Source organism: Heptranchias perlo, chromosome 12 (assembly GCF_035084215.1).
Source record: "Heptranchias perlo isolate sHepPer1 chromosome 12, sHepPer1.hap1, whole genome shotgun sequence".
In the NCBI taxonomy this organism is placed as follows: Eukaryota; Metazoa; Chordata; class Chondrichthyes; order Hexanchiformes; family Hexanchidae; genus Heptranchias; species Heptranchias perlo.
Genome location: NC_090336.1, coordinates 60,004,674 through 60,021,160, shown reverse-complemented (window position 1 = coordinate 60,021,160; position 16,487 = coordinate 60,004,674). Strand labels below are relative to the sequence as shown.

Below are 16,487 nucleotides of genomic sequence, written 5' to 3'. Positions count from 1 at the left end.
GAAATCCATGATAGAATAATCATGCATCGGGGGGTTGAAATTGGTCTTTGTCAGCAGCATAAAATGGGGGATAACGAATCGCCAGCCTGTTTTAAACCCTGCTCCCATTTCTTTTTCCATTGACTTCACTGGAAAAGAAAATTGGGATGGGTGTAAAACGGGCCGCCAATTCGCCATCGCACATTTTGCACAACCACCCGAGATCAATTGCACCCCCATGGACTCTAGATGGAGCAGGACAGATGAACAAATGGTCTCTTCCTGCTCTGGATTTTCTCACGTTCAAATTATCATGTATAGAAAATACCCTTCTTTCAAATAAGATATTTAATCGAGGTCCCAATTGCCCGTTCTGATAGTTCAGGTGGAGGGAGGTTAAAGGTCCCATAACACTATTGATAGAGGAGCGGGTAGTTCTCACAGTGTTCTGACCAACGTTCTACCCTCAACCAGTCACACCAAAAACAAATTAACTGGTCATTCAGCTCATTGTTGTTTGTGGAATGTTGGTGATGCAAAATGGTAGCCACAGCTACATAACAATAATCACTGAACTTCAAAAAATAATTCACTGTTTGAAGTGCTTTGATACAATGTGATAGTTAAGGTGTTATATAAATACAAGCATTATTTTCTTACCTTTACTACTATCACTAACAACATCAGCAGAGAGTTGCACAGAGATTGGGGGTGAAATTGGACCTCATCGCACCTGTTTTCAGGGCATAAAACAGAGGCACAAAGGTCCAATTTAGGGGAAACATGTCCGATACCATATTGGTTCGAGTGTTGTAGAGGCGCGTTTAGGGGCCACCGAAAACAGGCATTAGGCCCTTTGAATAAGCTGTTAAGAATCCTAACGCCTGTTTTAGGACCCATCCCAGATATTAGTTTGCCGAGTGGAGGAGGCGTCGGGCCTGCAGTGCTTAGTATTACCTGGTCTACATGCGGCCTAACCTCTGGATGGATGAATTAAATGGGCTGAATAGCTTTCCTCATCTATAATTATCTTGTGATGTTGTGAAATTCCTATGTCCACATTTATTGTGGAAACTGCCTATGTAAACTTGTCACACTGTAATTACACCCTCCTCACAGTGATGGCACTGTAGCCCCCACAGCTCCTCAGCCTGTGCTGCAGAGAAACTCCTGCGTTCCAACCTATTATACTTTACTGCTTCACAAATTGGCATAAGTTTTGCTATTTAAGTACAAATAATATTAAGGTATTATATAAAAATGTATCTGTCCAGATTAAAAAATAACAAACTATAGTCAAATTTTTCAGAAATTTTAAAACTGAAACAAAATTAAGGGGGTGGCCTTCAAATGAGGTTGCGCAAATATTGATGTACAACTGCTTAGCGTGTTCAATTAAAATTCTTTTGTCTATTATGTTAACAGAGGCTATGGGGGTAATTTTAACCCCCTAGAAGGGGTGGGTTAGGGGCGAGTGGAAGGTTAAAATAATAACTTTTTGGAGCGGGACCGCATCCCGGCTCCAATGCGCCCACTTCTGGATTTAACCCAGGCAGGTTTGTATGCATGTGCACAGCAGACAGCAGACACCAGGATGTCACATCCCCACTTAAAGCCAACGGGCCGACAGTTAAAGCGGCAATGTACCTCATTGAAATTGTTGAGGTACTCAATAATTTGTGAATTGGAAAACTTAAATGAATTTAACCGTACCTGTTCAGGTTTCCCATCGCTTCCAATTCACGTCAGGTGAAAGCGGGCGGGAAGGGCTGGATCCATAAGGTGAGTGCCTTTATTGCACTGCTTGTGGGCCCGGAGGAGCGGGAGTTCTTCATCCAGGCCCAACAAGCTCAAATGGACGCAAGGACCCCTCAACATGGGACCCCTTCAAACTCTCGAGGAGTGGAGACTGGCCGCACCCTTATAAATCTATTTGGTATCTTTTCCCCCTAGACTCATCTTTACACATATCCTTAGAGCTGTGACAGGCAAGCAGGCTTCAAACTTTTCTTTGCCAACACTACTCTCGACTCAGTTGAGAAGAGATCCACTTATTGCAAGGCATTATGAATGAAGATTGGCAAAGTGAAAAACTCTTTATACACCTGGTTTGTGGACCCAAGCATCAGCTGTTGCTGGAACTCAGCTATATGCAGATTTCACCTGACCTGGCAGTTGGTTGCTCATCTGACCTAATCATTTAACCCACGAAAAAATAACTTAAAATCATGGAATGGCAATAAAAAGCAAAATTGATATCCATGTTTAGGTGTCAGCCTTGACTCAGTGGTAGCACTCTCACCTCAGGCTCAGAAGGTCATGGATCGAACAGAGTGTAAACGGGCTAAATCAAACGGGGCGTAAACGGGCTAAATCAAACGGGGCGTAAACGGGCTAAATCGAACGGGGCGTAAACGGGCTAAATCGAACGGGGCGTAAACGGGCTAAATCGAACGGGGCGTAAACGGGCTAAATCGAACGGGGCGTAAACGGACTAAATTGAACGGGGTGTAAACGGGCTGCCGATTCACTATTGCCCATTTTGTTCTGCCGTCAAAGACCAATTTAACCCCCATGATGTCAGTTTTTCACATCTTATCATCAAGATGTGACTAAGCCCTTAGGCCTGTTGAGTGGTTAAGTTTTGCCACATTATTTACATCTACATTTGTGGGGTAAAGCCTTTTATCCCTATGGTCTAATAGATGTATGGGGTTAACTAGTCCACATTTAAACTGGGTGTGGCACAAAGTTCTGCCACACCTTAGGTCAATGAACAAAAACAAAACTCAAATGCATAAGGCATGAAGACATGAATCTAGGATGGAAACTTGCTGGTGTGAACCACCCTCTGAGTCACCTCAAAGTAAAACGATGTTGACACCAAAATCAGAAATTATCAGAATTATGACCTTGTAGTTTAATAGGAAAATTACATAAGTCATTTGAAATTTATTAAAAAACTAATTACATTCTTTATTGGGCTTCACAAATAAAATTTTCTTTGTATTCCTCAAATTCATTATTCAACATTAATGCAATATTCTCTTCTTAAAATTACACATTTTAAAATGGGGGTCACATTTTTCCTGCTGTGCCACTGCTAAATAGCAACGTGATCCACTTAGCAGTGTACTAAATGACTGGCATATTTTAATCCTTTGTCCTCTATCTCTGCTGATGGAACAAATGACCAAACTCCTGTCATGGATGGGGCAGGAATTCCAAATACGATTTGTTCCTTTTCTCAGGTTCCGCAATAAGAGGAAATGGTGGGCATGGCCTATCAAGTTTCACTATGTGTGAGTCCATTGGTGTCATTCTGGCATCAACAATGTGGAAACACACTCAAGCAAAGCTGCTAATGGCCATTAGTTGTCATAAGCCTCCACTGTAAGCCACTTCATAAAATTGATTCTTAATAGCATGGCATAACGCAAACTTTATTTGATAGCACAGGGCACAAATTAAGCCTGGAACAAAAAGAAACTAGCATTTATATAGCACATCCACAGAATGTCCCAAAGCACTTTACAACCAACGGATTACTTTGTAGTTATTGTTGTTATGTAGGCAAACGTGACAATCAAATTGCACACAGCTACCAAGATAAATGATTCGATGTCTCTTTTGGTGATGATGGTTGAGAGGGAAATGTTAGCCCATTGGCCAGGAGAACTCCCTGCGGATGAACATGGACCGCATTGCGCCAAAAACGAGTGCACAGAGGTGCAGTTTAGGAGACCAATCTCCCACGCCCCAACAGGGTCGGAACTATACCCTGCATTTTATTGGTACAGGTGCTGCATCCCTGGCGGCCGCCTAAAACAGGCGCTGGCTCCTTGAGTCCGCTAATAAAAGGCATAACGCCTGTTTTAGGACCCAAACCGGAAATTGGTTTACCCTTAACGCAGCAGGAGTCGGGCCTGTTAAAGGGAAACCCCCCCCTCCCCGATTTCCAATGCTGGATGACTCCCCCGATGTCGTCGCCAGCTGACCCCCTCGATCCCCGATGCTGGTGACCCCCCTGATCCCCGAGGCAGGCTGCCCCCCCACCCGATCCTCGATGCAGGCTGACCCCCCCCCCACCACCCCCAGATCCTCAATGCTAGCTGACCACCCCCCCCCCCCCCGATCCCCGATGCAGGGTGATCCTGCCCCGGATCCCCGATGCTGGCTGACCACCACCCCCCCCACCACGATCCCCGAAGCTGGCTCACATTCCCCCCCCCCGATCCCCGATGCAGGATGATCCTGCCCCCGATCCCCGATGCTGGCTGACCTCCCCCGATCCCCGAGGCAAGCTGCCCCCCCACCCGATCCTCGTTGCAGGCTGACCCCCCCCCCCCCGATCCCCGATGCAGGATGATCCTGCCCCCGATCCCGGCTGACCCCCCACCCCACCACGATCCCCGATGCTGGCTCACATTCCCCCCCCCCCCCCCCCCGATCCCCGATGCAGGATGATCCTGCCCCCGATCCCCAATGCTGGCTGACCCCCCCCTCCCCACGATCCCCGATGCTGGCTCACCCCCCCCCCCCACCACGATGCTGGCTGACCTCCCCCGATCCCCGATGTTAGCTGACTCCCCTGATCCCCAATGATAGCTGGACCCCCCCCACAACCCGGTGTCGTCCATGTCCCCCCACCTCCCTCTCCCCTGTCCAATTTTTTGCAGTGCTGGTGATCTCTCTCTCCCTCCCAGCCCCCCTCTCTGATTGGCAGCTCCTTTCACTGCCGACAGGCAGCCAGCCTGTAAATCTGGCTGCCTGGCACATGGGAAACCTGGAGCTCAAATACTCACCTTCAATTGAGTTGTGATCGCAGATTGCGACACACTCAATTTGCTTCCGGGTTCCCCATGCAAATATCTGCAGACGTGTGGGGCACCCGGCTCCAAGTGAAAATCATGCCATTTAACTCATTTATCATGAGCACCTCTGTTAAAACAGCAAAGGGATTTGATACAAACACATTAAAACATTCATATGCTACCAAGTGCACAGTATCACCAAGGCCAATGTGTGATGATCTTTCTTGGTATTAGGCATAAAAAAATGTTTTTAAAAACTGCTCGTAATCAGGGTAACTATTCTAAATAACAGGGTTAGAAAGCCCTCCATTAAAAGCTTGTAACGGTCTGTGGCTCTTTTAATGTCAGTGGCCGTGGAAAGAGACATTGACATGCACTATATCCTAAACAAGGAGCAAAACAATATCTAAGTGTCTTGTCTAAAATTAGCAGAGTCAGGAGTCTGCTGGCCCCTGAAGTATACACATGGCAAAGGCACTCTGATCGACTTCAGAGTTCAGTCTGTCACCTCCACAGCTTTGAACCTAGAATGTTATATATACGCTTTGTGCCTCTATTTTTTGCATTAATTTTAGTGTCCGTGTATTTAACACACTCCTCAGTGCTGAGATTGAAACTGCCCCTAAGGTACAACGGCGTTAAATCTGAAAATTGACTGAGAAACACTGGATGAGTGGTGAGAAAGATCAGACATCTCAAAGTTTTCCTGCTTTTAATTTCTTGTTGAAATCAACCAGCTAAACTGATCTGAATATTGTAAAAAATTCATCAGTCAACTATTATTTGCATTCAACAGAATTGTGAAGTACAAACAATGTAGTGCTTAGTACACATTTTGAGTACAAATTTTATATTTTTTTAGAATGAAATATATTGCACACAAACAGATTTCTGTTAACCTAGATGAAGGTTCTCACACAGGTTATTTATTTATTTATAGCATACTTTCTTGATTAGATACTTGGGACTTACAAATTATTCCCCAGAATAACAGCCATGATCTTTACTCAAATAGCTGTTTAGTTTTTAAACAAACTTACAGTTTATTTCTGAATTGCTGTACCTTCTGCTATCATGTTGAGTGCTTCAGTGAGTGTTTCTGAACCCCGTCTATTAATCTCTTCCCTGTCCCTCGTGTCCTGTAAATTGGCCCATGAGTTTTTTTCTCGAGCCTGCCTGCGTACTTAGACACTGTACTGAATTTATTGCAGATTTTGTTTTCTCTGCATTGGGTTGCAGAAGCTTTATAAAATTGCTCAACCTATTTCTGAATCTTTTCCACATGTACTTTTATCACCGCTGTGCTCTATTTATAATGATTTCAGTGATTCTAAAATACCAAACACAATTTTGTCTTAAAAATCCAAACATATTACATGATTACTGATACCTTTCCCGCTGGGGGGGTTATGTATATTCTCTTAGATTCCAATTAATTTACCCGTGTCATTATCATATATCAGGAAATCTTAATCAGAAACACCTATATTAATTCATCACCTTGTTCATACCATAGGAAGTAAAAAATCTAGCATAGATCTGTTCCCACATTTAATCAATAATGTTGATATTTAATATCTAATGCCTAATAAGACACAGACATTTACATTTTACAAAATAAGAATAAAGATGCAAGGGGAGTAGTGTTAGTCGTTGTGAAAACCATTTGAATATTAATATAAATTGCAATTACAGCGTGAAATTTTCAAAGCTGTTATTTGCATGGGACATCCTATCAAAGAATAATCTACAGAGTTCAATGTTACTATCTCTGCAGTAATACCGTGAGCCAGACACTCACACAAAAAGTTCATTTATCCTTGCTACCAAATAGTATAAATATCCTTCTCATCCGGTTTAAAAATTAACATGTTAAAATAATTATCAGTCATGTCCAATGTGACAAATCATAACTGCTTTTATTTTTTTATTTCTAATTTAGATAAATCATAGTTCTCTTTTTAATTGAATAAATTACGCTGTTAAAAAATAATTGCTGTTAATTTTCTCAGTCGCCAGAACTTTCAGCCACACTTCTGGATGGAGACTGGCATTCTGCAGGAAAGCAGAAGGAAGATGGTTACCAAGAAGCTCAGATGACTTATCTTTACCTGTTGTTTTTCCTCCAGTGATGTGGTGATCTCATACCCATCCTGCCCCGCACCATTCCTAAAAACCAGGATTCTGACAGAGCCGTTTTCAGTGAGGTTCCTCATACGCTTTGAGAGAATGGGCTTTGTCTTGCCACGTTTCTTGTCAATAGGAAGCACTATCCCTTTCATTGTCCAACTCACCCCCTTGGTCAATAACAGATGGTCTGTAAGAAAAGCTAAAGTTAACAATTGGCTCCATCTAGTCAAGTGTCCCGTCTGCCTTATCACTTTAACACATATTGGCCTTACTCCATTTTGGTGTGCATACCTTTAAAATCTCTATCACTTCCCACTAAGCATGACATAAGCTGTAGCAAGCTGGCCATGCTGATAGTGGGCATAAATCATTGTTCCTGAAGGGAACAGATGTTCAGGGTATGAAAGAGTAATATCACAATTTAGTCATAATTAAAATTCACCTTAGCATGCCTCCCTGACTAATCAGTAAATTATTCAGTAATGGATCTACAATATTACTTTTATTGCATCTTTATTTTGCCGGAGAACAGAGAAATTTTGCCTCCATACATTAATGATATAAAAAAGCTCAATTAATGTACTTTAATCTCATTTGAAATCCCCTAAACCTGCATTCATTCGTATAACATGCTAAATTGAGCTCATAGTGGATAGAGATCACCCAAATCAGTAAAAGTAAAAGGTGTCAAAACCTCCTTAATAATCTTTTATATAATCAGCTTCCTCACTTATTAAGTTGGGTGTCCAATAACAATGGGGTGTTATATAACTACGTTATTCTGTGCAAATAGCAATGACCTTGGGTGCCCCAAAAGCAGAACCCTACTCTGGGACCTAATTTCTCAGCTCAGTTCACAGAGTAATATAATAAACCAGAAGCGTTACTTTTGCGAAGCGAGGTTTCCAGTATGATGCCTCACTAGACAGAAGTACAGGTCATAAATAGACCACTTAACATTATACTCCCCACTGGGACTGGAACCTCACTGGACAGGAATGCAGGATGTAGATAGGTCACATAACACTATGCTTCCCCACTGGGAGCAGAACCTCAATGAACAAGAGCGGATGTCGTAGATAGGTCACTTATCATTATACCCTCACTGGGAGCACAGGCACACAAAATTTACCCAATATTCTTCACAAGATTAATACGGCTGATTTTCATCCCTGTGCTGCAGTGCTGAGATTACATCACTAACTGTGACATGAAGGACGGTGGGTATAATTATCTGCTCTTCATGTCACAAAGTATTATGGAACTAAAAGCTGAGTTCATGCAAAGATGTTAGTCTGGTAACTTTACTCAGTAAAAGATTCAATGCACATGTCAGGATAATAACCCACAAAGTATGGTAAGAAAGCCGGCTATATATTTTTAAACCTCCAAACACTGAGGAGCCTTTTAACCATTTAAAACTCGCACATTACTCCCCTCCATGTGTCAGCTCAATTGATTTTGAAGGTTTAAAGTAAGCTTGAAGGCAAACAGCACTTTTTACTGCACAGTGTACATCACCTCCCCTCACCCCCACAAAGAACGCTCCATTCCTCCGACTCTGGCCTCTGGTGCATCTCCCGCTCCCCTTGCCCCACCATAGCAACTGTGCATTAGCCGCCTAGACCCCTTGACCTGGAATTGCCTCCTTCTCCTCCTCCACCTCTCAACCTCCTTCTCCTCCTATAAGGATATCCTTAAAACCGACCTAATAGACAAGATTTTGGTCACCCCTCCTAATATTTCCTTCTTTGGCTCAGAGTCCATTCTTTTAAAGGATTATCATAGAATCGTACTGCACAGAAGGAGGCCATAAGGCCCATAGTACCTGTACCGGCTCTTTGAAAGAGCTATCCAATTAGTCCCACTCCCCTGTTCTTTCCCCATAGCCCTGCAAATTTCTCCTTTTCAAATATATATCTAATTCCCTTTTGAAAGTTACTATTGAATCTCTCCTCATTTCCCTTCTGTTTTTGTTGCCAATTATCTTAAATCTGTGTCCTCTGATTACTGACCTTCCTGCCAGTGGAAACAGTTTCTTCCTATGTACTCTGTCGAAACCCATCAACATTTTGAACATCTCTATTAAATCTCCCCTTAACCTTCTCTGCTCTAAGAAGAACAATCTCAGCTTCTCCAGTCTCTCCACATAACTGAAGACCCTCATCCCTGGTACCATTCTAGTAAATCTCCTCAGCACCTTCACTAAGGCCTTGACATCTTTCCCAGAATTGAACACAATACTCCAACTGAGGCCTAACAGGTGATTTATAAAGGTTTAGTATAATGTCCTTGCTTTTGTATGCCTCTATTTATAAAGCCCAGGATCCCGTATGCTTTTTTAACAGCCTAATCAACTTGTTCTACCACCTTCAAAGATTTATGTAAGTGAATCCAAAGGTCTCTCTGTTCCTGCAGCCCCTTTAAAATTGTACCATTTAGTTTATATTGCCTCTCCTCATTCTTCCTACCAAAATGTATCACTTCACACTTAAAGACCAAAAGTAATGATGCAGCCATCTTCTCTCAACTCTGTCTTGGACTCTCTTCCTTTGCTGAATTTTAGCCTTCCATGTTTCCCTTTTCAGGCTTCTCCAGGATTACTACTAATGCAACAATGATTGGCTGACTGCAAGTACGACGTAAGAACAATGAACACTATTGTTCAGATATTTTGCTTCCATGTGACCCTCCTACAAGGTGACTGAGACTGACTGACTACTTTTCCCCCAACTGAGGCAGGTATGGTTGAATGATAGGCTGCTCTGGGGTGATCTTGTGACCTTTTGTCAGGGAGTCAAACTCTCGAGGAGTAGAGACTGGCCGCGCCCTTATAAATCTATTTGGTATCTTTTCCCCCTAGACCCATCTTTACACATATCCGTGGGGCTGTGACAAGCAAGCAGGCTTCAGACTTTTCTTTGCCAACACTACTCTTGACTCAGTTGAGAAGAGATCCACTTATTGCAAGGCATTATGAATGAAGATTGGCAAAGTGAAAAACTCTTTATACACCTGGTTTGTGGACCCAAGCATCAGCTGTTGCTGGAACTCAGCTATATGCAGATTTCACCTGACTTGGCAGTTGGTTGCTCATCTGACCTAATCATTTAACCCACGAAAAAATAACTTAAAATCATGGAATGGCAATAAAAAGCAAAATCGATATCCATGTTTAGGTGTCAGCCTTGACTCGGTGGTAGCACTCTCACCTCAGGCTCAGAAGGTCATGGATTCAAGCCACACACCAGAGACTTGAGCACATAATCTAGACTGAGACTCTAATGCAGTAGTGAGGGAATGCTGCACTGTCGGAGGTGCCATCGTTTGGATGAGATTTTAACCAATGCCCATTCTGCCCTTTCAGGTGAATGTAAATGATCCCATGACACTATTCAAAGAAGAGCAGGGGAGTTCTCCCCAGTGTACTGGCCAACATTTATACCTCAATCAACATTATTAAAAACGGATTATCTGGTCATTTCATCTCATTGCTGTTTGTGGGACCTTGCTGTACCCAAATTGGCTGCCGTGTTTCTCTACATTACAACAGTGACAAATCGAGCGGGGTGTAAACGGGCTAAATCGAGCGGGGTGTAAACGGGCTAAATCGAGCGGGGTGTAAACGGGCTAAATCGAGCGGGGTGTAAACGGGCTAAATCGAGCGGGGTGTAAACGGGCTAAATCGAGCGGGGTGTAAACGGGCTAAATCGAGCGGGGTGTAAACGGGCTAAATCGAGCGGGGTGTAAACGGGCTAAATCGAGCGGGGTGTAAACGGGCTAAATCGAGCGGGGTGTAAACGGGCTAAATCGAGCGGGGTGTAAACGGGCTGCCGATTCACTATTGCCCATTTTGTTCTGCCGCCAAAGACCAATTTAACCCCCATGATGTCAGTTTTTCACAACTTATCATCAAGATGTGACTAAGCCCTTAGACCTGTTGAGTGGTTAAGTTTTGCCACATTATTTACATCTACATTTGTGGGGTAAAGCCTTTTATCCCTATGGTCTAATAGATGTATGGGGTTAACTAGTCCACATTTAAACTGGGTGTGGCACAAAGTTCTGCCACACTTTAGGTCAATGAACAAAAACAAAACTCAAATGCATAAGGCATGAAGACATGAATCTGGGATGGAAACTTGCTGGTGTGAACCACCCTCTGAGTCACCTCAAAGTAAAACGATGTTGACACCAAAATCAGAAATTATCAGAATTATGACTTTGTAGTTTAATAGGAAAATTACATAAGTCATTTGAAATGTATAAAAAAAACTAATTACACACTCAAACAAAGCTGCTAATGGCCATTCATTGTCATAAGCCTCCACTTTAAGCCACTTCATAAAATTGATTCTTAATAGCATGGCATAACACAAACTTTATTTGATAGCACGGGGCACAAATTAAGCCTGGAACAAAAAGAAACTAGCATTTATGTAGCACATCCACAGAATGTCCCAAAGCACATTACAACCAATGGATTACTTTGTAGTTACTGTTGTTATGTAGGCAAACGTGACAATCAAATTGCACACAGCTACCAAGATAAATGATTCAATGTCCCTTTTGGTGATGATGATTGAGAGAGAAATGTTGGCCCATTGGCCAGGAGAACTCCCTGTGGATGAACGTGGACCGCATTGCACCAAAAACAGGTGCACAGAGGTCCAGTTTAGGAGACCAACCTCCCACGCCCCAACAGGGACCTGCACCTTATTGATTCAGGCACTGCGTCCCTGGCGACCGCCTAAAACAGGCGTTGGCTCCTTGAATCTGCTAATAAAGGGCATAACGCCTGTTTTACAACCCAAACCGGAAATTAGTTTACCCTTAACACAGCAGGAGTTGGGCCTGCCTCGTTCAGGGTTACCTAGTAAAAGTAAATGAGAGTAAGCACGGATTTGTTAAAGGAAAATTGTGTTCGACTAATTTGATTGAGTCCTTTGATGAAGTAAAGGCAAGGATTGATGAGGGTAATGCGGTTGATGTTGTGTATATGAGCTTTCAAAAGGCATTTTGATCAGTTTGAGGGAGAGAAGAGTATGTCTAAGACTAGTGTTTTAAACTTAAATAAGGGCAATTATGAGGGCATGAAGATGGAACTGGCTAAAGTGAACTTGGAAATTAGGTTAAGGGATAGGTCAGTAGAGATGCAATGGCAGACATTTAATGAGATATTTCATAACACTCAACAAAGATACATTCCAGTGAGAAAGAAAGACTCTAGGGGAAGGATGTACCATCCGTGGCTAACTAAGGAAGTTAAAGATAGTATGAATTTGAAAGAAAAAGCATACAATTCTGCGAAGATTAGTGGCAGGTCAGAAGATTGGACAGAATATAAAAAACAGCAAAGAATGATTAAAAGAATAATAAGGAGGGAAAAATTAGAGTACGAGAGAAAGCTAGCTCGAAATATAAAAACAGATAGTAAGGGTTTCTACAGGTATTTAAAAAGGAAAAGAGTAAGTAAAGTGAGGGTTGGTCCTCTAGAGAGTGAGTCTGATGAATTAATAATGGAGAATAAGGAAATGGCGGATGAATTGAACAGATATTTTGCGTCTATCTTCACTGTAGAGGATACAAATGAAATGCCAGAAATAATTGTGAATCAAGAGGTGAAAGGGAGGGAGGAACTTAAAACATTTACAATCACCAGGGAAAAGGGTTCTGAAAAAAATATTAGAACTAAAAGCTGACAAGTCCCCAGGTCTTGATGGACTTCATCTTAGGGTCTTAAAAGTGACTGCAGAAGTAGTGGCTCATGGTGTAGGGGGTAACATATTAGCATGGATAAAGGATTGATTAGCTAACAGGAAACAGAGAGTAGGCATAAATAGGTCATTTTCAGGTTGGCAAGATGTAACAAGTGGAGTGCCACAGGGATCAGTGCTTGGGCCTCAACTATTTACAATCTATATCAATGACTTGGATGAAGGGACTGAATGTATGGCTGCTAAATTTGCTGATGACACAAAGGTAGGTAGGAAAGTAAGTTGTGAAGAGGACATAAGGAGTCTGCAAAGGGATACAGATAGGTTAAGTGAGTGGACAAAAAATTGGCAGATGGAGTATAATGTGGGAAAATGTGAACTTTGGCAGGGGGAATAGAAAATTAGTATATTATTTAAATGGAGAGAGATTGCAGAACTCTGAGGTACAGAGGGATCTGGGTGTCCTAGCACATGAATCACAAAATGTTAGTATGCAGGTACAGCAAGCGATTAGGAAGGCAAATGGAATGTTGTCATTTATTGCAAGGGGAATGGAATATAAAAGTAGAGATGTTTTGCTACAGTTGCACAGGGCATTGGTGAGACCACATCTAGAATACTGTGTGCAGTTTTGGTCTCCTTATTTAAGAAAGGACATAATTGCTTTAGAGGCAGTTCAGAGAAGGTTCACTCAACTGATTCCTGGGATAAGGTGGTTATCCTATGAGGAAAGCTTGGACAAGTTGGGCCTGAATACATTGGAGTTTAGAAGAATGAGAGGTGATCTTATTGAAACATATAAGATCCTGAGGGGACTTGAAGGGGTAGATGCTGAGAGGATGTTTCCCTTTGTGGGAGAGACTAGAACTAGGGAACAGAGTTTAAAAATAAGGGGTCTCCCATTTAAGAGGGAGATGAGGAGAATTTTTTTCTCTCAGAGGGTCATGAGTCTGTGGAACTCCCTTCCCCAGACAGCAGTGGAGGCAGGGTCATTGAATACTTTTAAGGCTGAGTTAGATAGATTCCTGATTAACAAGGGAGTCAAAGGTTATAGTAGGTAGATGGGAAAGTAGAGTTGAGGTCACAATCAGATCAGCCATGATCTTATCAAATGGCAGAGCAAGCTCGAGGGGCAGAATGATCTACTCCTGCTCTTAATTTGTATGTTCGTACATATGTTCGTATTTGATATAGTACCACATAATAGACTTATTATCAAAATTAAAGCCCCTGGGATTAAGGGGACAGTGGCAGCATGGATACAAATTTGGCTAAGGGACTGAAAGCAGAGAGTGGTGGTGAACGGTTGTTTTGCAGTCTGGAGGAAAGTACACAGTGGTGTTCCCCAGGGGTTGGTATTAGGACCACTGCTCTTTTTGATATATATTAATTATCTGGTCTTGGGTATAGAGGGTATAATTTCAAAGTTTGCAGATGACACGAAACTCAGAAATGTAGTAAACAATGTGGAGGATAGTAACAGACTTCAGGAGGACATAGACAGACTGGTGAAATGGGCAGACACATGGCAGATGAAATTTAACACAGAGAAGGGTGAATTGATACATTTTGGTAGGAAGAATGAGGAGAGGCAATATAAACTAAATGGTACAATTTTAAATGGGGTGCAGGAACAGAGAGACGTGGGGGGGTGTGTACACAAATTTTTGAAGGTGGCAGGACAAGTTGAGAAGGCTGTTAAAAAAGCATATGGGATCCTGGGCTTTATTAATAGAGGCATAGAATACAAAAGCAAGGAAGTTATGCTAAACCTTTATAAAACACTGGTTAGGCCTCTGCTGGAGTATTGTGTTCAATTCTGGGCACCACACTTTAGGAAAGATGTCAAGGCCTTGGAGAGGGTGCAGAAGAGATTTACTAGAATGGTACCAGGGATGAGGGACTTCAGCTATGTGGAGAGACTGGAGAAGCTGGGGTTGTTCTCCTTCGAACAGAGAAGTTTAAGTGGAGATTTGATAGAGGTGTTCAACATCATGAAGGGTTTTGATAGAGTAAATAAGAGAAACTGTTTCCAGTGGCAGAAGGGTCGGTAACCAGAGGGCACAGATTTAAGGTGATCGGCAAAAGAGCCAGAGGCGACATGAGGAAACATTTTTTTACGCAGCGAGTTGTAATGATTTGGAATGCACTGCCTGAAAGGGTGGTGGAAGCAGATTCAATAGTATCTTTCAAAAGGGAATTGGATAAATACTTGAAGGGAAAAAAATTTGCAGGGCTATGGGGAAAGAGCAGGGGAATAGGACTAATTAGATAGCTCTTTCAAAGAGCTGGCACAGGCACGATGGGCCGAACGACCTACTCCTGTTCCTATGATCCTCATATTTGCAAACTGTGACCATTGCACAATTTTAATCCTTACAGTCAGTGACGATATTATCATTCCTCTTGGTACAAGTTCAGTTTGACAACATTTTTTTTGCCCATCCCAACCCATTAGACAGAACAGGACTTCACTGTATATTTAAATCTCCTGTTTTGGCAGGCATGCTTCATGGAAATTAGCAAACATTCTGGAGAACATTTGTGATATTACTGAGAAGTTCAGGTTCATTAAACTGATGGATTTCTGCACGTTCTGAAATACAGAAAATGACAAGACATACAGGTTCCTGGATGCCTAAAGGTAGATGTGTTAACTTGTTACCTGAAATCGTATCTGGTGTCTAATACTACCAAATTATTCAGCAATTAAGCTGATTTGAATCCATCATTTTTGTGACACATACACCTACAGCAAACGCACATTCTATTATACACAGCTCACACATATTCTGTCAATCAGGACTTGTCGTGACAGATCATCTCAGCATGAATTGAATGTTTAAGAAGTTTGTTCTCACTAGTACGGATATATCCTTTAACTACCTTCCATTTTAAAGTATATTATAAATGACAAGGCATTGCAGCGTTAATGGCAGTTGTTGGGGACAAAGTACAGATGAAGTGTATTTATAATTAATAAACAACATGTAATTTGAATTTATTTTCTCCTCAACAGCTGCATTAAAGCTGCACTCACTCATCATTTAAAATCTGCGATCTGAAAGTACCTGCAGAGCAAGTATATTAAATAAACTCCTGAAGAAATATTTTGAATTAGAAATTGCAATGAGACACGAAATGCTTTTCAAACCAACATCAATTACCATGATGATTGGAAGCACATGAACGTTTACGCCTCCTGGAAGATCAATCGGTTTGATGACCTGCATGTGGCATTTTCAACTTACCGAAAAAGTGAAAATCAGTATGGTGACAGAGAATCATCATGTGAGGAGGTATCAAGTGTTTGGGCACAAGAACTAGCTGAGCAATTACTATTGGGGATATTGGCAAACAAACACTTAACGGCGCTCGTACAAAATTCCTCTGTCCATTATTTTAGCAGAGGTGCTAATACATTTAAACAAAGAGGTTAACACTACCATTAAAACAACAAATGTAAGGAATCTTACAACACCAGGTTATAGTTGGACTATAACCTGGTGTTGTAAGATTCCTTACGTTTGTCAAGCACAGTCCATCACCGGCATCATTAAAACAACAGACAGGGGCATGTCATATGAACACCCTAAGCGCTTGTCTCCCAATATCATCAATGGTCACCACTGGAGGATCGCGCTTGTGCATACTTAGTTCACAATGACACTGTAAGCAAATAAATATCACATAAAAAAAGAACAAACTTGCATTTATATAGCACCTTTTAGGATGTCACAGCCAATTAACTTTATTTTGAAATGTAGTCACTTGTTTTGTGGGCAAATACAGCAGCCAATTTGTGCCCAGCAAAGACCCACAAACACCAATCAAGATGAGTGACTAA

The 16,487-nt window shown here is 42.0% G+C and overlaps 1 protein-coding gene across 1 annotated transcript in view; it reads right to left on the bottom strand.

The window, feature by feature from the left end:
- Nucleotides 1-16,487, bottom strand: part of LOC137328070 (doublecortin domain-containing protein 1-like) — a 485,645-nt gene that overhangs the window by 395,320 nt on the left and 73,838 nt on the right. Inside the window, exon 6 of the mRNA XM_067994210.1 lies at nucleotides 6,905-7,110. Within this exon, the coding sequence (XP_067850311.1) occupies nucleotides 6,905-7,110 (206 nt within the window). The remainder of the gene's footprint in view (nucleotides 1-6,904; nucleotides 7,111-16,487) is intronic.